Below are 23,956 nucleotides of genomic sequence, written 5' to 3'. Positions count from 1 at the left end.
CGCTCTGTACTTTTGTTTGAAAAATGTTTTTTCAAGACTAATTTTCAATTTTTTTCAAAAGTATAACTTTAAACGAATCATAATCACCTTAAAATTGAGAAGTTTTTAATTGAAATTAAGTTTGGGTGATTTTTGTAAAGAAAAAAAAACAGAAAGATAGCTGTTTTTAAAACAAACAGTTTATGCTACTGTTTGTTTACAAACAAACAGATGCTAAAAATTTAGAAAGTATGATTTACAAATAATTAACTTCACTTAGATATGTTTTGTAGACAAATATAGAGCTAATGAAAGGTTCTCTATCATGGTAGTAGGCATTGATCTAATGTTTAATCCTTAAAACAGAATTATTTCATAAACCTTAGGGAGAATTCTATTCTTTAATATTCCTAAACTTCAGCAAACAAAACAAAAACTTGGCAAAAAAAAGGGATAGCAGATTAAATAGAAGAGAAAAATGGGGCAAGACAAAAAACAAACCAATATAGGGGGGCCAAAGGCGGGTAGAGCTGAAGCAAAGGACTTGAAGCAGTACAAAATAGATTTCAAACCCTATGTAGGAAATTGAAGCCCCCTTGCTTTAATTTCTGTTGTAGCTTTCCTTTGTTGAAAAGAGAAGTAAATTGATTAATATACAAATATGTTTTTGCTCTAAACGAGGTGGGAATTATAATCATATTACAAATGTGAAATGAAAAATATAGAAATCTTTAAAATTCCATACAATAAAAGTAAATGTAAAAATCTAATCACAGACAAAACTCTATGAAGGCCATTTTTTTTTAAATAGTCTAAAAGTCAAATAACTATGCCTCTGGGGATGACTCTCCTAGCTCATTGGCCATGGGCTGTATGCTTTGTAAGTTGCCCATTGCCCTCAGTCTAGAGGCTAATACTTTTTGTCCCATTCCATTACTCTAGTTCCTGAGGAGTCGTACTGTAAACGTTAAGGGCAAACAGTTTTAACTATAACACAGCTTACATACCAATATACAGCTATGAAAACTCGATTTATTTTTGGGACACACTGCGCGGTAGCGATGCAAGCAGCTGGAGACGTTCCCGCCTATGGTGTTGTAGTATGATCTACGCGTAGGAGCGCGGGCTTGGAGGAGGCGCCAAGTTCATAGTTCTGTACCAAAAGCTTCTCATGGGCAAGATAGGATTTTTCATAACTGTATTGGTATCTAAGCTGTGAGCCCCCCCCCCCTTATATACAGAACAGTTTCTGTTTGTTTACAATGTTAATGTTCCTCTCTATTTTTATTTGAAGAGCTTGTTGTTTTGTTTTAAATACGATACTCTAAGTCATCCTAAATATGAGGAGGGCTAATGCCTCCTATACCCCCGTTCATTACATCATGGTTTTACTTTTATAAAATAACTCTGCAAGACAAGCAGCTCATTTAGTGAATCAAACTAAAGCATGATTTTTCGAATAAGCTATTATTTCTATTATAAGAGAGAAACTGTTTTTGCCACGGCAACCATACTATATGCTTCATCCTTTTGACAAACAGCATACACATAGTGTGTTTTAATTTTGTTCAAAAAATCCCTCAACATTTCCTGAAAGCGTTATCTTAAAACCTTAAGCTTTTGTGGAGACCAAAGATCAAACATGCTCCCCTTCCCCAATTAAAACTCTATGTGTAAGCAATGGGCAACTTACAAAGCATACAAACCTTTCCAAAGGAGTTAAGAAGGTTATCCCCAGAGGCATAGTTATTTGACCTTTAGACTATTTCAAACAAAATGGCCTTCATCGAGTGTTGTCAGTGATTAGATGTTTACGTTTACTTTTATTGATAGCCTAGGTTATCTTAGGTGTTTGTTTTTCATCAAAAACTTGTCAATAATGTCAAATAAAGCCAATTTGATAAAAAATAATCAGCAAACTTTTTATGTAGCAGTATGCCACTCCTTCCATTAGGGGGAGGGAAGGGAGTGTGATATTATTATAACAGCAGCAAAAATTATTTGGAAAGAACATTGAATTTAGAAATTCCTGCCCAACAGCAAACCTTAAATGACCAGCTAGCAAAGTTCTAGCTAAGGGTATTGAAAATAGCTAGACTAGAAACTTTCAGGAATAAATGATTGGCTTAAAATATACCTAGGAAGGTGTTATAAAGCTCTTTACATTTCCTTTATTTCTAGGACTCAGATGATAAGTCTAATTTTTGATAGAGTCTTCTTGTTCTTGAATAATTATCCAGTTGAAAGATGTTTGGGATACACTTTTAATGGTTGAGCAGCTTGAATGTCATAATCATACCAAAGAACTCTTTTGATGGTAAGCCAGGGTGGGTAAATCCGATTTTTTAATCAAAGAAGGATTAAAGATATCATAGTGACCTCTGATGCATTTAGTTGTACACCTCTAAACTGATTCTAGAGTTTATTGATGATTTATTTTTTGGGCTGACAATGCACATACCATACTCTAGCTTAGCCCAAATTAAACATTAAAAAAACTTTAAAACAACTGAGAGAGGAACAACTACTGAAAGTTCTCTTAAATATACTAAGAATCTGACTAGCCTTTGCAGCAGGAGTCTGAGCATTTGAACTAAACTTTAACTCTTCATCAACTAATAAACCCATATCTCCTTTGGCATGACTACTGACAATCGTACGCCTTGTTCTGTCCACTGACTCCACTGAGTATTAGTGTCTTAATTTTTTTTTTTTTTTTTTTTTTTTTTTTTTTTTTTTTTTTTTTTTTTTTTTTTTTTTTTTTACCAAAGAGGATTACTTCGCATTTCTGGACATTGAACTCCAGCTTCCAAGTCTGTCAGGCAAGTAAATCACTCCAGGTCTGCTTGAATGGTTTCTATTGCTTTAGAGCCAATTACTTTTGAAGCATCTGCACAAAGGCTTATTTATTCTTGATGTTAGAAGGTGCAGCATTAATGAAAACATTTAATAAAGTTGCACCCAGAACTGTGCCCTGGAAAACTCCACTTCTCACTTCCCCAACATCAGAGACAAATATTTTCCCCAAACAATTTTCAACTTGTTTCCTATTACTCAGGAAAAACATCACACTGTCCATGGTTTATGCATTAATATCAATAGCTTCTAGCTTTATAAGCAGTCTCCTATGACATATCTTATCAAATGCTTTTGCAAAGTCCACCAAAATCATGTCTACTGGAAAACCCTAGTCTATAAGTTTGGTGACATATTCATACACATCAATAAGGTTGGTATCAACAGATTGAGCAAAACAGAAACCATGTTGGCACAGGGACAACAGCTCACCTTGAGTCAGATGCTGAATGACTGTTGAATAATCATTTAAAGCATTTTTCCAACAGCTGAGGTGATACTGACTGGTTGGTAGTCGACTGTCTGATCGCTGGCAATACCTTTGTGTGCAGGGATAATATATGATATTTTCAAGTCTGAAGGTATACATTCTAAATATAGATACTTCTGGAAAAGCTGGGTAAATGGACGAGACAGTTCAGCTTGTGCCACTTTTAGAAGTTGATGATGAATGCCATCTAGCCCAACTGATTTATTTGGGTTCAGGCTTTTAAGGCGGGTTTCCAAGTCTACTCTACTGAGAGTAACAGGTGGCATTACAAATGGGTGTCCATATGGGAGGGGAGGGGGTTCCAGACCTCCTGGCCTGATATTTTATATTTTGGTTTTGAGATTATTTTATACAACTTTGGAAGTACTGATTAGACCAGGTAATCCCCCCCCCTGAAATTAAGCTTTTTGGCGCCCATGACCCTACACTTAGATGTCAGAGTTGGGAGAAGGGGGAGCAGGGAATATAGCACTGTCAATGGGTGTGAAAACAGAGACAAATTGATCACTAAGGGAATTTGCTATTACTTGGGGATAATCAATTTTATGTCCATTTTGTACTTGCTGGGTATCTGAATGTATACCAGGTTTTATTTTAAAGAATTTAAAGACTTTAAGAATTTATTAAGAAATTTTAAGAATTCAGAATTTTAAATCTTTTAGAATTTAATGCAAGTTTTCTGTATGGGTTTTTTCGTAATGGAGAATCCAACAGTATACTTTTGTTTCAACCTAACACCATTTTTGAATCTCCTACAAATTTTTCCCAAAATGACAAATTATAACTGGGACTAATCAAAATAATAGCTAGAGTGAACAGGGGATAATACAACACAGGAGTAGTTCCAACATCCCATCTTATCTGGATCACTGATAAGAAGAGTCTGTTGTTCTGTACTTCATCTTTCTCCTGTGGCTTGATACTTGAAAATAGTGTTCAGTAATGTCACCATTTTCAATTCCATTTGTACTGAAGGAATTTTGGAAAAGGTATATTTGCTGGCCACAAAGTTGGTAGTAACTCTTAAATGACAGTTTAGCAAAATAGAGAGAGGATAGAATTATTCTTACAGCTGATGAGTTAGGACAGTTAATGCATTTACTGTGCTTTATTAGTATTTAATTCTCAAGCCAGTCAAAAGATACAGGGGGTGTTGGACTTACTCCAGGAAAACCCCTGTTTGGGGTAACTCTGACAAGTCAGACTTATCCTGTACAGGATGAATGCCGACATGCGGGTTGGATGTACCCTGTGTATACAGGTGGCTAGTCTTTTGCAGTTCTAGCCTAGATTTCAGCAAAGTGTATTTGTCAACAATTCACCATGTTAATAATTCTAGGTTGCGATGATGGGTCTGCTGTAAACTGTATGCTTTGTTATTGTTAGTATATTAAATTGTTATCATATCAAAAATCTAAAACTGGCAAATATTATGATAAATACAAACTACATCTAAAATCAAACAAGACATATCAGGAATGTGAACAATGGGGGAGTTCTGGTCCCATGGGCCTTTAATCCCATCCCCCCCCCTGACATCTCAAAATCTACACAAGTTCCCTATTGTTACTATAATTCAACAATGTTTTGAGCTTTTCTCAAATATATTTGCATCAGGTGAGGAGCTGCCCACAGTTAGTGGTTTTCTCAGAAAAACACTCGGAGTTTATGGTTACCCAGTAAAGACCATCTAGATATATATTATTTAGCTATTAATAAAGGATGGATGACAGCAAAACTCTTCTATAACTAGTTTAGAGATTTTTTCCTGCCTCAGGTGAAAGAAAAAATACTTTTTCATCATGGCCATGGCTCACATTTATCCTTGGCTCTAGTGAAGCAGGCTTCAGAAAAGAACATTACCATCTTCTAGCTGCCAGCCCATGCATCCTTTGTTCAGCAGCCCCTTGACAGGGTTATTTTCAAAAGGTTGAAATAATCCTGTGAAGAGAAGCGTGTGAACTGGGAATGAGCTCATAATAAGGACTCATGAAGATTTTATGTCAGATCTGGAAGGCTTGACTCATTCCTTCACTGATTCAAAACCACTTCTAGTGATAGAAATTTATGATCCCATTATTCCATGCAACCATGACATGATTGACAAGGCAAAGTTTGATCCAGACAAGTTCAAACAACATGTTGAGAGTAAGAAATCAGAGACTCAAAATTAAAATCAATAAAAGGTTGGACTTACTCCAGTTCATCCTACCATTCCTGATTCAGCTACAAATGGCAGTTCCAATTCTGGTTAATATTAGCTATGGTTTCTTCTTTGATCACAAATAAGTCTATCTTAACCCCTCCATGATTGTTTATGTAGATGATTGTTGATGATTGTTTATGTAGCCCTTGTTAGTATTATCTATTATTTTGAATGTGTTGATACTTTGTATTGTTTGTGTACAGGTTCCTTGACTCATCAAAAGCAATACACCTAGCCTACATTGATTATAAAGAATATTGAATCAGTTGTTAAGGATTGTTTAAATGGGTTAGGCTATAAAGGTGGATAACAATGACTATAAACATGATTTTGTTATTAATCAAAAGATGCTGTATATTATAGTCAAATTTTTGCTGTTTAAGTGTTTTTTGTTTTGTTTTGCACAAAACTACACTCTAGGGTTAAACATGGGAACATCAGAGGGGGGAAAGAATGTATTTGCAGGTGAAATGATTATTATATTTGGAAGGAGCATAATAAAAGGCATTGAGCAAGATACAGTGATCATTTTTCCCTTTATTTGTAATGGAGTTTTGTATATAATTATCAAAGTCAGTAGCTCCTAGAGGTGGAAGGAATGCAGTTAAATACTTGAAAATAACTTCTAAGAGAATCATTAAGGCTCCAGATTTATTCTGAAAATTCAATTTCCCTTCTTCAAATACTTTAAGTAACTATCATGAAAAGAGAAATCACCAATGCAACAGCACAAACACAAAAAAAAAGAAAAGAAAAAAAAGAGACAGAAGGAGAAAAGTAAAGAGCTAACATCTTTATAACTTAACAAGGAAGATGTTGAGTATATTATTTGCAGGGCCAGAAAAAGGGTAAATGGAATGATTGAGCCCCATATTTGAAAGGGCCCTGCACCATCATCAAAATGTACCATTGATTTTTGAAATTGTGAAATGTTATTAATAATTGCAGTAAGCATAGCTTCTGGAGAAGCATCATTTTCCAGGCTAAAATCAATAAGAAAAAACTACCTGAAAGCAAAAATACTTCAGAATAGACTAAACAGTTTAGCAATTATGTTGAACAACAATGAAAACACAAGGCACATAGACTTTAACTGTTTTAAAAGCATTTACAGAAGAAAAATTTAAAAATATGTAAATTCATATGCCCATATTTGGTGATGTAAAATTTAAAGGGCATTTTCAGCAGGTTAGTAATATCTTGGGGAAACAAACATAAATTACCGTAAGCGCAAAATGAGTACAAAAAAAGAACAGAAAGGGACAAAACCATTAGCTCAAAATGAACCATCAAATGAGACAAGATAAAGAGAATGACCTGAGAAATGTAAATGTACAATGAGTGAAAAGCTTAGACCATCAAAAGTAACAAGATCAATCCAAGCATCTAAGGTAAAAGGCACTGAAAAAAATGTCTGAAGCAATGATAAATGAAAACAAAGATCAAAGAGAAATGTAACTAGAATATTAGCAAAACTGACAATTAGAAAAAGTAAAAAACAAAACTGAAGAACATAGAAATATGCAGTTAAAAGACAAGTGGCAGCAAGAATCACAAAAACTCAAATACAAAAAATACATGTGGTTAAAAAACATGGAGCAATAAGGATCAGGATGAATCAAAATGAGAAAGAAGAAAAGAGAAATGTAGTCAGAAGATATATGACTGAGAGAACAAAGAAATATGCAGTTAGAAGATAATCAACAACAAGAATTACAAGCAATAGCAGGAATCCCAACATGTCCAAGATGAAAATAAAGAACAAATAATTGTACAGTTAGCAGACATGCTAAAGCAAGTATCAGAAGGTGTCAAAAATCAGAATGAGTAAAAATTAAAAAAGTGCAGAAGCAAAACATATTATGCTAGAAGAATAGCACCATTATAATCTTTACCACTACTACTACTACTACTACTAATAACTCTAATAATAAATATTTAATACCCCCTCCAGATGATTGTTTATGTAGCCTTTGTTAGTATTATCTATTATTTTGAATGTGTTGATACTTTGTATTGTTTTTGTACAGGTTCCTTGACTCATCAAAAGCAATACACCTAGCCTACATTGATTATAAAGAATGTCAAATCAGTTGTTAAATATTATTTTAATGGTTTAGGCTATAAAGGTGGATAACAATGAATATAAACATGATTTTGTTATTAATCAAAAGATGCTGTATATTATAGTCAAATTTTTGCTGTTTAAGTGTTTTTTGTTTTGTTTTGCACAAAACTACACTCTAGGGTTAAACATGGGAACATCAGAGGGGGGAAAGAATGTATTTGCAGGTGAAATGATTATTATATTTGGAAGGAGCATAATAAAAGGCATTGAGCAAGATACAGTGATCATTTTTCCCTTTATTTGTAATGGAGTTTTGTACATAATTATCAAAGTCAGTAGCTTCTAGAGTTCTATTAGTGGTAAGTAGTTTACCACTACTAATAATAAATGCACAAAGTGGGCAGGGTTTTGAAGCCAAGGGAAATGTTGGGGTTGGGCAATATGAATGAATAATCACATAAAAACATCATGCAATCATCAGAATCTAGCTATGTGTAGTAATTGAAAAAACAAAAAATAAAAAAAAAACACAAAAAAAAACTAAAATATCCTCCCATTGAACTTCTAACACCAGAGAAGCTTGCCCTTGACTAACTGCAATTTCTGCAGAAAATAGCATTGCAATGATGAAAGATCATGACCATAACAAACAAGGCTTAGCCAATCAGACCTTGCCCCACTGCCCACAGGGCTCATGGACTAATATGCTTTGCTCTATAGGTAATGTTACCTATAATTGGACATTGCATTCCCTATCTTTCATAATACTTAACTAATTGCTCTGATTTGCCAGTTAAAATTTTGTCACAGGCCAATGTCACAACAGCTACTATTGCAATTGTTCAGAAACAGCTGGCTAATTTAAACTCAAAAGTGAAAGTAAACCATCTTGGATATTACCATTAATAGAAGCATGAGTTTTTTTTAATTATCTTTCAACTTCCTACTATACAAAAAATACCAGTGATGACTGGAATTCATATTTAAAATATAATTTCATTCATATTGTACAACCCCAACTTTTCCCTTGGCTTCAAAACCCTGCCTACTTTATGCATTTTTAGTTTGTTCCATGGAGGAGAAGGGTCAACCAGAAATCTTGGAAAGAGTTTAGGTTAGGAAAATGAAACTTTCAGGGATTGGTCTACAGACTAAAGTATGTCCTAGGAAGGTATTTTAAAGTACCCACCTCCACTCCTTCTCCCTCTAGAGGGCCCTGAAATTTGCCTACATGACAGGTCCCTATACCTATTGAAATTCTGACAAAACAACATTTTACCTTAATTTTCAGTTACTAGTTGCTTTTTCTTTGCCTTTAGTTCTGAAAATGCAATTCCTGTTATTTGAGTAGGATTTTGAGCCATATCAATATTTTTTTCAAAATTTAGGAAATGTATTTGCATATCTTTAAAACCTTATAAAATGGAATTGAGCAAAGTTATGAAGCTGAAAACAATTTTGTTGTACTTCAATTAAGCAGAAGATCTATTTTGCAAGGTTTCATTTTTATAACACACATATTTTTAAAGGTCATCAAAGGTCAGGGCCCTCTAGAGGGAGAAGCAATGGAGGTAGTTGCTTCAAAATACCTTCCCAGGACATACTTTAGTCTGTAGATTCATCCCTGGAAGTTTCATTTTCCTAACCTAAACCCTTTCTGAGATAGCAAGAAGTCAATTAACTAGAATTTTACCATTTCAGGGCACTCTAAGAGGGAGAAGGAGTGGAGGTAGGTACTTTAAAATACCTCCCCAGGACATACTTTAGCCTGTAGACCCATCCCTGAAAGTTTTATTTTCATAACCTAAGCCCTTTCTAAGATAGCAAGAAGTCAATTAACTAGAATTTTACCATTTGTTCTTTCTAGACAATCTGTTTTAGAAGATTTTGGTTATTATGGGCAGTTTTGAGTCTTCTAGCCTTATTGTAGGTCTTGAAAATAAATTTACCCAGAATCAATTACTGAATTTCAAAACAGGCATCAAGTGATGTTTACAATTTCTTAATAAATTATATGAATGTAAACACTAGGCCAAGCCCATAGCCTATAAGCTTATTACCCTACTAGCCTATCAAGTATAAATAAAATATTTAACCAGAGTTTTGCAGGCTAGCCTTAATCACCAACATTTAACATAAGGCTTATGTTAACATGCTGCTTCATAGCCTATGCCTGACCCTTAGGCTAAGCCATTTTTTATGCAAGATAACAAAACTCCACAGCCTGTCTTAAGACCACATTCATATTGTGTCATCAATTTATTTCCATTGATAATACCCTCTTTTATATTTGTAATTATAACATTGACCTACCAGTTAAATTAAATCAATAACTTTATGACAAATAGTCCGAAACCCACACCTTACTTCAGATTGAATTTTTTGCTGTCGTAGTCAGGTCTGCCAAATTTTTTTTTAAGGATTGTGTCATATTTTTTCCAAAAATGTGCTTTTTGTGTCATCTCAGATTCCATAATGTGTCACAAAATGTGTCATTTTTTTTGCCACAAGTGGTATCATATTTAATTGTCAAATCTTTATTTAGAGTTTTGAATATATAATCTTTTCCAAATCAGTTCAAAAAGGAGTAAACTTAACCTTATCCTATTATCTTGGGATCATGACCTTTTTATGACGTCATGAAAGAAATAGAAACATTCCATTAAGTTAATGTTACACACAATGAATTTGTGTCTGAGCGGCCAACGGGGCAAGTTTACATTTATAAAAGTTTTAGGGACAATCAATTCTGACAGTAAATTGAAAATAGACTTTTTGTATGACGTCATAATCGTAATTGGCTCTATACATAATCGGCTTTATTGGTTAAGCTTTTTATTTACTCAATATGTAAGCCATTCAACCAGCTTCAATGTAGTATTTTTGTCATATTTGTTGGTGCCTTTTTAAGCCAGAGAGATTATTCTGAAGGAAAGACATCTCTGGAAATTGGTAATCTTGTCCGAAGTGGGATACCTCTCCTGTACTCCTAAAAATGGGAGTTGTCACTTATGCATACAGCTTTGGTAAACTGCATGCTGTTTACTTTTTACTATTAAGTACGTACCAGTTGGCTACATCAAATACTCAATCAAAAAGCCTATTAAGATCAGATATTCAGCGTACATTTCGATTTGAAATTTCTGCATATGGCTGTTTTCTTTGCGTGGATTGAATTTTAAATATGGTGATGGCATCTGTCCTGTATTCCGCACTGTTTGTGAACTACTGCCACCGTTAGGTAGTGCTATTCCCTTTCATTAGTTTGTAGCTTTCATGGAGGTATAAAATTGAAATTTTACTTTTCTTTTAAAAAACAAGACTTGGATGAAAAAATGTGTCATTTTTCTAAACAAAATGTGTCATTTTTGTCGATTGTGTCATTTTTTATTGAAAAATGTGTCATTTTTGTTGATTGTGTCATCATTTTGACTGAATGTGTCATTGTGTCATGCAACATCAAATTGTGTCATTATGACACAAAATGTGTCAGTTTGGCAGCCCTGGTCATAGTTGTCATTCAAAAAAGTAATTAATCCGAAGTTCTGGATGCTGCATAAACAATCGTAACAAATACACACAATAAGTACTAATACAAATTAACAAATAAGTCTTAAAATGAGTAAGGCTTAAATTAATTATGCAAATCAAATTTAAAACAAACAAAAATATTTTGATATTCAAGTATTTGGTTACCGTCCTCCAAGTGGAAGCGCGAAAAGGTATACTGAAATTTTACAGGATTTTATTGATATATTGTCGCGTAAATATAGTAAGTCTATCATTATGGGTGACTTTAATGTTGGTATATCTTTACTGCGTAACCGTAGCACGAGTAATTTACACACTTCCGACGTAGCATCATAAATACTGTTTTTTAGCCGCTGGATGTCTCCCTACCTGTCGTATACCGACTGAGTTACCAAAACTTCCCACTCTCTTATTGGCAAAATTTGTAAGAATATTTAAGTTCAAACATGTTATGTCGTCGTAGACGACACATCAGACCATTTATGGTAGTGTGTGATTTAATTATTGGTGTTATGCCAACTGTTACCAGGTAGAAGCGAAAATTAAGAGTTATGGATGCCGCTAAACAAAAAGGGGTTGCTAAGGGACTTCAATTTTTTACCCTGTTATGAGTTCGAAGACCTGGATGAGGCTTATAGAGATACGGAAGGTTTATAGAAATATTTAAAAACGCCTTTGGCCAAGCGTGCCCTTACCGTTGTAATAAAATAAGATTTCTAGTTTGTGCAATTAACTTTTCCCTCCAAAATCCTTTGAAGTTTATCTATTTCCTTTCGAACTAAATATGTCTCAAATAACGCTTCAAGTGTTTCACCTTTTAACTAAACAAAGTGAATCTAAGCATCCATTACTTCATTTAATCCTGTAAGCTAGATAATTTTTTTGCAATTTTCAATTTCAAGCTCTTGTCTCTTTTCAACTGTCGTTATTTCTATCTGTAAATATACTGTCAAAATTACGCATACTAATAATTCTTTTTTGGCAGGGGAAATGATCAAAAATTAGACTTCTTGAATTGGAAAATTTTATTGTTAATTTTTAATATCTGTCTAGATTTTATTGTTTCAGTTCTAACTCATGTTTCAATTTTTGTAATTAAAGTTTTCTTTGCTTTTTTTTCTATATATACTCTTATCCTGAGACAACAGACTTTTTCAGGTCTATCAAATGCCTACAGCTGTTTGAACCTTCTTTTTGTGATGGTGGACCTCTTGTTGTAGTGCATTTTTGTCACAGATGTTTCAACATCTCTGCTAGTGATGGTGGACCTCTTGTTGTACCGAGCTAGGCGAGAGACCTCTGTGGCAAACTTTTTAAAGATATCATTGATAAGATTCTATTGGGGTGTGCCCACTTGAGAATTTTGTAAATGCCACAGCTTTGCTCCTCTTTCGTTTCCTAACTTATCAGTTTCACATATATTTTTCTGCATCTTACTGCTTTTCTGGAAGCCTTTGGGCCCTTTATCAGTGGTTCCTTGACTAAAGCAAATTTTAGACTGATAAAATTCAGCCAGTCTTTATGCAAGCAAAAGTTAGCCAATAGCTTTGTTTTCAGAGGAACTGTAGTTCTCTGGCTGGATTTTAAATATTTAGGGTAGAAGAAATAAGATAAGATAATATTTATTTTCAAAAGACTGTCACAAGCTCTATAGAGCCGAATTCGCTTTATATATCAGTAAAAGTTAAGAAAAAAAAAATCAAAACAGTACATTAAGTCAAACACTTAAATTAAAAAGAAATTAAAAAAGCAAAATCATCAAAGATAAAGGGCAAATCAGTAAACTTAACAATTAAATTACAAAAACATTGCAGTAAATCCAAAAAATAAAAACGACAATAGATAAAAAGGGGAATTTGGCAAGTACATAATCACGAACTATTATTAAGGTGAGAAGCAATCAGACATCATTTCAACTTTGCTGTGATTCGAGTCAAAGCGAAATTTATAAAATAGGAAACACTTTAGGATGAGGGAAGGATGGAAAGGGGGAAGAGAAGGCCAAATCCCATTCAATCAAGGCAGGACTCTAGTTCCACTTAGGAATCCACTGTTTTTTTAAGAAAAGGCAACTATGCAGAGCGATTTGCTGAGGAGGCGTTTTGCCCAACGTTTGAGAAGTCGTTCTACAAAAGAAGACTGAAAACCAGCAAAGGCTTAATTTTGTGACCATTATATTCTTTCAATTTCACCAGTGTCAGTATCGCTAGATTTGGTAGTTTTTTGGAAGATTTCTTATCCCAATTGAACACTGTAATAAAGAAAACTTACTTCATGGAGAGTTTCTAATTTTTGGGAGTTCAGAGTTGCATCCAGTATGCCCTTCTTTGAATTCTGAGATTTAGCGCTAGACTATGTCCTATTTTTTGCCATATGTGCAACGAAGTTCTACCAGGTCTTACGCCGTTCTTCCATGCATGGTTTAAAGCTTCGGGATCTGACTTGTTTTAGCAGCAGACAAGAATCAGAAGCAGAAAAAATAAGAGATTTAGTGCTAGACTATGTCCTATTTTTTGCCATATGTGCAACGAAGTTCTGCCAGGTCTTACGCCGTTCTTCCATGCATGGTTTAAAGCTTCGGGATCTGACTTGTTTTAGAAGCAGACAAGAATCAGAAGCAGAAAAAATAAAAAAAATGACCTAAAGACAAATTCATCTACACCTAGCGGGTTATGCTTGTGTCACGGCTTGCGCCGCGACATACGCAAACATTTTTTGACTGTAGCACCAAAAATTGTTGTGAAACAATCAAGTCTGGGCAATTTTAGCACTTTAGGAGCTGACCGTTTAGGCAGTCACAATTTTCAAAGGTTCTGGCGTCTGTTTTTAAGAAAGTCTGACATATGTTTCGTTCCTTTGGCAACACTGCTGAACATAAATGTTGCTTGATGCAGAAGATGTTGAACAAGAAGAAGAAATTTTTGCAATAGTAGGCAAGTAAAAGCTCTCTACTTATTTTAAGATGCCTGGTGATAATGCAAAGCAGTAAGTCTAATGGTGATAATGCAAAGCAGTTGCTTTGTAGCGGATGACATAAACTAATCATGGTTTTTTACAGGACAGAAATCACATAGACTAGAAACAAATGTAGCCTAGGATATAGAGTTGACTGTATAGTCGCCATAATGGGGGGGGGGAGTGGATTACTGCAATTTAAGAAAAGAGATTAGTAAGCATTGAGAATATCTTAAGGTCTTTCAGAATTTCTGGCATCTATTTTTTTATATAAACTTCAATAGACCTACTGCTGACCAATGGTGTAGGATAAAAGACCTCTTTTTGGGAAGGCCACTTTTCTTTGGCATTCCAGAAAAATATAGATGGGTTTTTGGACCACCCCTGCATGATGCAATATAAGGCATATTTGTCAGCATGAATTAAAAATGTGGTCTCTGTTTTTACTAGCAATTGAAAAGAAAAATTATATTTTATATTTCTGATCTATAGAATAAATATAAAGCAATAAAAGTTAGGCTACATTTTAAGAATCAGAAGAAAATGAGCTTTCTGTTAGAATGCAAATAAAACTGAAACACTGAAAAGATATAGGCCTATGCATCAAAATAGGATAGGATAGCCTAATTGGTATTTCTAAAAAGAGATCCTTGTATCTATGAGATCCTATGTAATAACCATATAGATGCATATCTTAGAATTTTAGCTATTCATTGATAGGCTACATACAATTCTTCTGAATTCCTCTTTGGTAACAAGGTTTGAGGGTTTTAATTCTACATAAATTTGCTCAATTGGATACTGTTTTTTTTTTACCCTGCATAGCCAGGGAAGTAGCTTCAGAATTTTTATTGGAGAGCAAGAGGGGTCCATATCTACATAGTCAAGGGGCATAGGCTATATAATCTTTATTTTCTCCAAATTGTTAGGGGACAACTGCCCCCCCCCCTGAAACAATGCCCATGTACATAGCTCAAGTAGGGCCTACCAATCTCTTGATTCTCTGCCTTTGGCCAGAAGTACAGTGTGTGGTTGGGGGAAAGTTATCAAATGCTTCTTGTTGTCTCCTCTCCCCTTGATTTCTCTAGGTACCCCTTGGGAGCTGGGCCAACTCTGGATCAGCTTATAGTGATTTTATAGACTGCTTTTCCAAGAAAAATTATCAGTAACACCATGGCTTTAACCCCTGCCCTTATGGATACAGTATTGCAAGTATAACATTCCTACCACCTGGCTAGTAGGACTCCAAAAATGGTGTTTCTTTATAGAAATACTGGATAAGGTTTATATTAACTGGCTAATTAGATAGAAAAAAAACTTGCATCTCTACTAATGTCAGAATTTCATCTTGATTCCAAATGTTGCATCCAATTCATTTCTGTTGCAAATTATTTTCAAAACTACTTCTAAGTTTTAAGTTTCTTTAATTTTCTTTCTTTTTTTTTACAGAAACATCATGATGACAATTTGATTTGAAAAAAAGCTAAATTTTATTGAAATCTCTGATTTGAATTGAAAAACACTAAATCTTGTTGAGCAGTGATTTGATATGAAAAATACTAAACAGTTCTAATTATTCATTTTTTTGGGAAAAACTTCACTAGCAACAGAATTTCATCCTGAATTCAAATATGACATTCATTTCTATTGCAAATTATTTTCAAGATTACTTATAAGCTTCTTTAAAAACAGCAAAACTTCTTTCAGTTAAAAAAACACAACAAACCCTTTATGACAGTATATATGGCAGCTGCATATATAGTTTTATAAATATCAGATAAATACTACTTAATTTAAACAAACTAATCACTTATTTCTAACTCTTCATTGTCACTTTCTGATGCAGTAGGGGTGTCACTGTCTGGTGCTCTATGGGGCTCTATTGACTCTAGGGGGATAGAGCTTTGCAGCTTCAATAAAAAAAATGATGAAGTTGGTCTTTTTGCTCACAATTTTGCATAAATAAGAATCTAACAGAAAGCAATTTATAAATATCAGGTTTTGATTAGGCTTAATCCTGGCCTGATGGAAGAAACTCCCTTTTTTAATAAGATACCAAATACTTGCAGAATCTTTTCTTTTTGGTTTTTGGGATGGCATAGCTCTTGCAGTATTTCCACATATTTTCAGATGTGTAGTAGTTGCATGGTGTATTGCAGCTTTGGCACATTACTGTTGATGGTGAGACACTATGAGTCCTGAAAAAGTTGTTGCTTGCTTTGTTGTTATTTTCTAATAACTGGTAATATACAAATCAGAACAATTGAAAAAGATATTTCTCTATCTGAATTTTTTTCCCTAGCTTTTAGCCTAAATATAACCAAAGTCTACACTGTATCTTAGTTCTGAAACAAGAACAAATTAAACAGGGAATACCTATTTAGTACAGCTTCACCCAAAACTAGGTTAAATTATGAAACTAGGTCCCTAATTTAGCCACTTCCTATATATTTATGTATACCAAGTGGATTAGATCTTATTTAAATTCATTTTGGCATATATAATGAACAAAATAACAATGACTCAGTCTATTTTTAATGGTTTTCAAAATGTAATGACTAGCAATATATCATCTGAAAATGAAAGTGAATAATCCATTGCTCAAAATATTTAGTGCAGCTAAAACTGACAGAAGATAGCACAGCCATCAATTATGAAGGGGCAAATTGGGTCAAAACTCAGCAATTTTTGTTACAGGCCTTTGGGAATCAATAGAGCCCCTAGTGCACCAGGCAATGACACCCCTACTGCATCAGAAAGTGATGACAAAGAGTTAGAAATGAGTGACTACTTTGTTTATATTAAGTGTTATTTTACCTTAAATTGTATCTTGTAGCAACTAAGGTTGAAGAACCCATAGATGTTGCCAGGTAAACATAGAATCAAAATCATATCTATTAACATATGTACAGGGCAATTTGGTTAAATTGTTGGGTGTTACTAGATGTATTGCTTGCATGATGCATTTGAGGGCTATTATACACTACTGGATGATACTGGTTCATCATACTGTGTCTCCCTTGACTTCCTGGTTCAATCTTGGTCAACACCAATCATGAAGCTGTCAACTGACCAGCTGTCAAGCTGTCATCTGAAGCTGTTAAATTGTTGGGTGTTACTAGATGTATTGCTTGCATGATGCATTTGAGGGCTATTATACACTACTGGATGATACTGGTTCATCATACTGTGTCTCCCTTGACTTCCTGGTTCAATCTTGGTCAACACCAATCTTGAAGCTGTCAACTGACCTGGCAGATACTGTAGATCTGCTGAGTGAGTTCCACAATGGAACAACATGATTGGCTTAGAAGTTCAGCTTCTCATGCTTTTTGCATAATTTTGACCCATTTTTGGGGTTTCCTTGTGTTTTGGTGTATTCACTGTGATTGAAAATGCAATTAATTGTATCACTTTTCATCATCTTAAATGCTAGGATGACATCTCCTCTATTTTTATGGTACATTAGGGTAGGAAGGTCAAGCTTTTTTAGTTGTTGCTTGTAGGAGATTTGTTTTTTGGAAAAATGGAGCTTTGTTGCTCTATGCTGCACCTTCTCAAGTATCTCCATGTCACACTTAAAGTGCAGGTTGGCAACTGACATGCCAAACTCAAGATGGGGATGAACAAGGACTGTGTATAGCTTCTTGATTACTTTTGGCTGGCAACTTGTCACTGAGTGCTTGATCAAATGAAGGACCTTGTTTGCCAATACCAATTTTTCTGATGTTTATAAAACTGTATGTATAGCTGCCATACATGTGTTTGTTTTGCTGTTTAGCTGAAAGAAGTTTTGCTGTTTTTAAAGAATCTTGGAAGTAATTTCGAAAATAATAAAACAGAATCAAACAGTTTGTGGTAACAAACTGTAGTAAGGAGTGACCCAGCTCAATAGTAAACGAAACTCTAAAAATCGGAATTTTGATGCTAAAAGATACATCAAAAGAATTGGATTTTCAATCCCTTGCTCTTTACACTAAAGTTTGACTCTTTGCTACAATTCTAATTTTTAAAACAATTAAAAACTTTAGCATAAAGAGTGAGGGATTGCAGAGGGGAAAACCCATTTCATATACGGAGTAATTTCTGTTTGTTTTAAGTTTTAATGTCGCTCCTTACTTTCAGTTAAAAAAACTAGTTTTTTTTAAAATTTAATTTACTAAAGGAAGCAATTACAATAGGCTATTTGAGAAGCATATAAAGATGCATTCAGGAGTATGATCATTTTCTGTCTTGCTAAGTAATGGAAAATTTACCATAATTTTGGGTTTTTCTTTGGTTCTAAGGCTTAGAAATCACAAGTCCTAAATTCTCTGCAGTATTTTAACCCATATTGGTACTTCCTTGTTATATAGTACACATTCAAGAATTGAAGTTTGGTTAGTCATAATGAAATATACCAAAGTATGATGAAAATATAATATTTTAGTAGCAAATTTGGGCTGTATATTTGTACATTAGGGGGGTGGGTGAGGGAAAGCATAGTATATATTAAATACATAACCTAAACCAACCTAACTAAAATAACAACTAAATATTTAATTAAAATATAGCTACAATGTATTTTCTACACCAAGCTGAAGCGAATTGTCTGGTATAAAGGCGATGAAACCAGATATTGTCTTATTTTTACAATATAATTTCTTGTGTGTGTGTTATATAACAAGGAAGTACCCTCATATCAAGTTCTCCCCCCCCCCCAAATTTAAGAAATAGTTTTTTGAACCAGAAACATTCTATATCAGAATTAAGTAACAATATGGGGCTTAAAATACTTTCTGGTACTTACATATATATTGACCATGCCCAAGAATTGAAGTTAGGTTAATCATAATGAAATTTACCAAAATATGACAAAAATATAAAACTTTAATAACAAAATTATGGAAATTACAACTGATTATTATGGGAAGCAGGCTTCCCAGTATGCATTGATGTGAGTAAGAATTGCATTGAAGGGAGCTCTACCATCACTGCTGCTTGCCATATGTACTCCACTAGATATGATTTCAAATGATGGCAGGCTGTACCTATGTGATCAATATAATATGTAAGCACATACTTTCCTTGTGCCTCATTTGAGATGTAGATTTGTTTGTGAATGTTTTACTTTTGTAATATTAAGATTTTCCAAGGTCATTTAGAGAAAACAGTTCTTACTTCATAATATGCAGAATAATTGTACCTAACATATTTTGTCATTCAGACCTGCTATACTTTACCCCCCCCCCCCTAATGTACAAATATATAACCCAAATTTGTTTCTAAAGTAACAAAGAAACTGGTTTGTACTTGCGTTTTACACATCATGAACTTGAGTGAGTGGTATTTAATACACAAGTTCCAGAATTTTTCATGGAGAGAGAGCCAGGTTTTCCTGTATCATTTAAAAACAATCTTAAATTAAATTTAAAGAAACAAGTTTTCAGCTGAAAGTAAGGAGCAACATCAAAACTTAAAACGAACAGAAATTATTAAGTATATGACAGGAGTTGCCCCTTCCACAAGACCTTGCTCTTTATGCTAAAGTTTTGACTTTCTGTCCTAATTCTTTGAGAACAATTCCTGAAACACAATGGCTGTTTAATTAAAACAACAAGCTTTGTTTTAAAATTAAAAAAAACTTCATCTTTTACTTTTTCCTACCAAGTTTTTTTTTTACAATTATTTTAGGTCTGATAGTGTTCAGTGGGAGGTATTACTATATTATTGACTGAGACCATAACTTAATTACTTCTTTTTTCTGGCTCTTCACATAAATGTGTATTCCTTCAAAAGAGATCATAGGGGCTAATTTAGAGCTGAACAATTTGGATTGATGCTTGATTATAGATGCAAAGATCCATACCTAGATTTTGTCTTGCAAATTTTTACTGAGAAGTTGAGATAAACATAAATAAATAGAGCAGAATTAAAAAAAAGGGCTGTAGAGTAAGATACTGAGCTAGAGTTTATAGTTTATACAAGTTTTTTGACATGCCAGACAACAACTAAGTAACTTGACTAAGATCATGGCTTTTATATATTTGTCTTCTCCTCTGCCTTGACCATATTATCAGCATCATTTTATTTATAATTCGTCACAAGAAAATCAGGCTGGGCCCAGAAAAGATAGAGTAAAAAACAAGAAAAACAAAAAAGAAACAGCAGAAAGGATAGCATACTTTGACAACTACAAACATGGGACAAATAGAAATGACCAAAGATGCTTCTCAATAACCCCAGCTGGGCTTACCAATTTATACTTTCTCTGCAGAAAAGAGTCACTTGTCCATGTTGGCAGGTCTATCAAATACTTTGCAAATTTAAATTTAATATTTTTCAGTTTTAGCCTATAGGCTTTAATATTTTGCATAATTTTTCAGTGCCAGGTTTGCAGTTTCTTTCAGATTTGCTCCAACAGGCATACCCAGGTAAGTAAGCCTGCTAGCAAAACAAACTTTAGAGCCAGATAGACTAATTGAACTTCTACTTCCTTTACAGTTAAATGACAGAATGACTGTTTTGTCAGTGTTAAAACTTAAACCAGTGTGCTCATTCTCTTCTTGGAGAAGCTCAAAGAGCATTCTTTGAAAATGGAGGAAAGGTTAAGTAAGTGACCTGCAAACATAACCAGCAAGAGATCACCTACTTTGATGATTAATGTACTGTTCACCTTATCCCGAGCACTAGTAACACATTTTATTGAACAAAACTGGAGAAGCCGAAGCTCCTTGGCATACTCCTTTCAGGATCCAAAAAAGCAGACTACCAACTCTAATTTTAGCTTTTATTTCTGTACTTATATCTTAAACAAATAATTACTGCAGCATCTGCACCTTTCATTTGGGTCTTAAGCAAAACCTGTACAAATATACACAAGTTAAAAACTCTTGCAATTTCAGGTGCTTATATAATCAAGAAATTAACTTGGTCTTCATTATCCTTCAGCACATTTAAAAGTAGAAAGAGAGTTTGCTCTCTGCCTAAGCCCTGCTGGTACGTGAACTGGCCAAGAGGGGCGTACCCCTTTTTTTCAATGTCTCTTATCACAAATCACTCAAAGAGCCTAAACATTTTACATGAAATGTGTAATGGGGCAATAAGATCTGCAAACGGAAGCATCTTTTTTGTCCTTTTTAAGGATCACAGCTTTGTCCAATACAAAATTGCATAGGGACTAAACCACATATTAGGATTATCTGAAACAGTAGAGCTGCACGTTGCCTGATTAAAAAACCTGCAAGTTGCAGGTACCTTGCTGAAATAGAATCAACACCAAAAGAAGATTTTTTTTTTAATTTCAAAGTCAAAGAGTGAACAGCACTTGGCAAAACAAACAGCTAAGTTTTCATCTTATTTGAAAGAACAAGGTCTAGCTGTTGAATGAAAATCCTCTGTGCTTTTGTTGGGTGCACTTTGCTTGCTCTCAAAATATCCAACCCACCTTTTTTCAGGCATACTGCTACTTGGGGCTTTGGCAGGCTTGCTATACTTCCAGAGCTTGGATGGGTTTACAGCAACACATATAACATTTTTTTCTGGATCAGCATTATCTTATGGTTTTTCAGTTCCTTATTTAATTTTCATTTTGTACAGAGCCTCAGGTCATTTACTAAGCCATCTTGCAGGCAACCAAAATCACTTTCTACCAAAAGCCAGAGCCTAGCCAAATTACCTGCATTTCCTAGAACTTGATTTTTTGACCAGTGTCCAACCTGAGGCTTTTTATAAACACATTGAAGAGGAACAGCGCTTATTTCAGTACGTTGGTTTATTTTTGTGTCAAGTAGGATCTGAGATCAATTGATGTATTCTTTTCACTTTGTGGCAGCATAGCACAATCACATAGAATATTGAAAGGTACTTTGATTTTGCTCAGCATCTTGTCGGAGACTTTACTGAAAGTCTCACTTGATCCATTTTTCCAAGCTTGGAATAGAAACCAATTTGAGTCTTTATTTTCAACCATATGTGAGGAGGAATAAAAGCAAGTAGAGATGGGGAGGGGGTCTGGATAGAATGCTTTTCATAACTTTGACCTCATGACTGCCAAACACCACAACAACATGGTCTGTATTGGAGGTTGAAGATAACAGCCCAATATATGAAAAGTTGTCACTTCTAAGCCTTGCAAAGTAGTTGTGGGAATATAGCCCCAAAAGAGTTGTGGATGGGGAGACATCGCGTTTGTTACATCTATATTAAAAGCTCCACTGGTGATAACATGGTGAAAGGCTAATTTTTTAAGAAACTTGCCAAGAAGGTTGCAGGCCCATGCAAACCAGGAATCAGGCTGTTCATTTTTGTAATTTGTAGGTAGATGCACATGAACTAGTCCACGATTTTCAAACTCCTGTACGGCTACAAAGAACATTCCAAGGCATCTACAATTGGAGCCTTTGTGTTTTAATTCTAGTATCATCTTGCTAGTTTGACTGGAACAAACGTCTACAATCAGCAACAACATGATAGGCTTGCTTTGTTATCAGGTACTGCAAAAGCTTAATTTTGGAGAGATCCCTACTTTGCTCCTGACGAAATTATTGGGAAACCGGGCTTGCTGAGCATTAGCCAGTTACACACTATTATTTACAAAAGTTAGCGCTGAATGATTTTAGCTTTAGAAGAGAAAAGGAACCTTTGAGCAATGGTGATTGAATTATATTTGTAGACCAAACTCAGCCCTCTAGGCAATTAAGATATTATTTAATTACCATATTTATACAATGATGCCACCCTAGATCTAGGTATAACATTCTTGAACTGGCTTAAGTTGTAAGTTTTTCCATGTAATATCTTTAGAAGTACAATACAAGGCATCTAGTCCTTAAAATATTAAATTGGAGTTTCCAGAAGTAGGTAATATCTCAATAGCTCTATAGAACATGCAATATGTCCAACTACAACAATCCTTTGTTTTTTGTCCACAAGTCCTTAAAAGGGCTGAATATTCATTAATGCCTCAATATTCCTAATCGAACTGAAAATTCCAATGATTGTGAAAGAGCAGCTCAATAAAATCCATTTTTTGTTACCTTGAAAGTCAAAATGCTTAAAGACTCAATTCTAAAATTTTGGGACAATCATGAATACTTCAGCTGCGCTTTGAATACTTGCAAATGTTTTAGAAAAGTAAAACAAATTTAGTCATAAAACTTGTATGCAGCAGTCTTATTTTACTTTTTTTGTTTAAAAAAGTGCATAAATTGACCATAATTTGTATTTTCAGCCACATCCTCACAGAAAAGAAATCATTGTACCAAGTAGTCTAAAAAGTCTAAGGACTTTTCACTGTATGGCTCAATGACTAGCTAAAAGAATTATCAGGATTTGTTAACTTGGCAATACCTTAGAATCATGGCTCATTCTAAGGTTGTAGAAATCAGTAAAGCCAGTATTGTTAGATTGTGAAATAGTATTCTTTTTGTATTCAATGATCATTAGTTAGTAATATCAAAGTTACATTGATTACAGTTACAATTTGACTATTAAAGTAGGCTAGCTACTTAAATTTGTTGGTTTTAAAAATTCTCCTTTGCAGTTTGCATAGTTTTGTCCTTCTTAATTTCTCTGGTTCATTACCTAGCAGTGTTAGAGGTGTTCAATATATTCCTGATTCATAATGCAGATTTGTTTCGCATGGCCCATTGATTACTGTCATTAAGCTAGCAATGACTGCCTATATATTTATGTGTTTTTTTTTTCAAAGACGGCTCAACAATTTTTATGGCACTTGGTATTAACCAAGTGACATATAGCAGTCGCCAATTCTGTCGGTCGGTCTGTCGGTCTGTCGGTCCTGGTTTTGCTACTTTAGGCACTTCCAGGTAAGCTAGGACGATGAAATTTGGCAAGCGTATCAGGGACCGGACCAGATTAAATTAGAAAT

At 34.3% G+C, this 23,956-nt stretch overlaps 2 protein-coding genes across 2 annotated transcripts in view; one reads left to right on the top strand and one right to left on the bottom strand.

Moving 5' to 3' along the window:
* The window catches only part of LOC136033955 (Y+L amino acid transporter 2-like), a 75,925-nt gene extending 65,938 nt beyond the window's left edge, over positions 1 to 9,987 (bottom strand). The window contains exon 1 of the mRNA XM_065714981.1: positions 9,913 to 9,987. The gene's annotated coding sequence lies outside the window, so the exon portion shown is untranslated. The remainder of the gene's footprint in view (positions 1 to 9,912) is intronic.
* Positions 9,988 to 14,017: 4,030 nt separating this feature from the next.
* The window catches only part of LOC136033958 (nuclear speckle splicing regulatory protein 1-like), a 29,673-nt gene continuing 19,734 nt past the window's right edge, over positions 14,018 to 23,956 (top strand). Inside the window, exon 1 of the mRNA XM_065714983.1 lies at positions 14,018 to 14,115. Coding sequence (XP_065571055.1) covers positions 14,093 to 14,115 — 23 coding nt within the window. The 5' untranslated portion in view covers positions 14,018 to 14,092. The remainder of the gene's footprint in view (positions 14,116 to 23,956) is intronic.

The sequence above is a fragment of the Artemia franciscana genome, chromosome 12 (assembly GCF_032884065.1).
Source record: "Artemia franciscana chromosome 12, ASM3288406v1, whole genome shotgun sequence".
In the NCBI taxonomy this organism is placed as follows: domain Eukaryota; kingdom Metazoa; phylum Arthropoda; class Branchiopoda; order Anostraca; family Artemiidae; genus Artemia; species Artemia franciscana.
The sequence above is the reverse complement of the archived record's forward strand: the minus strand, read 5'-3'. Positions and strand labels throughout refer to the sequence as shown.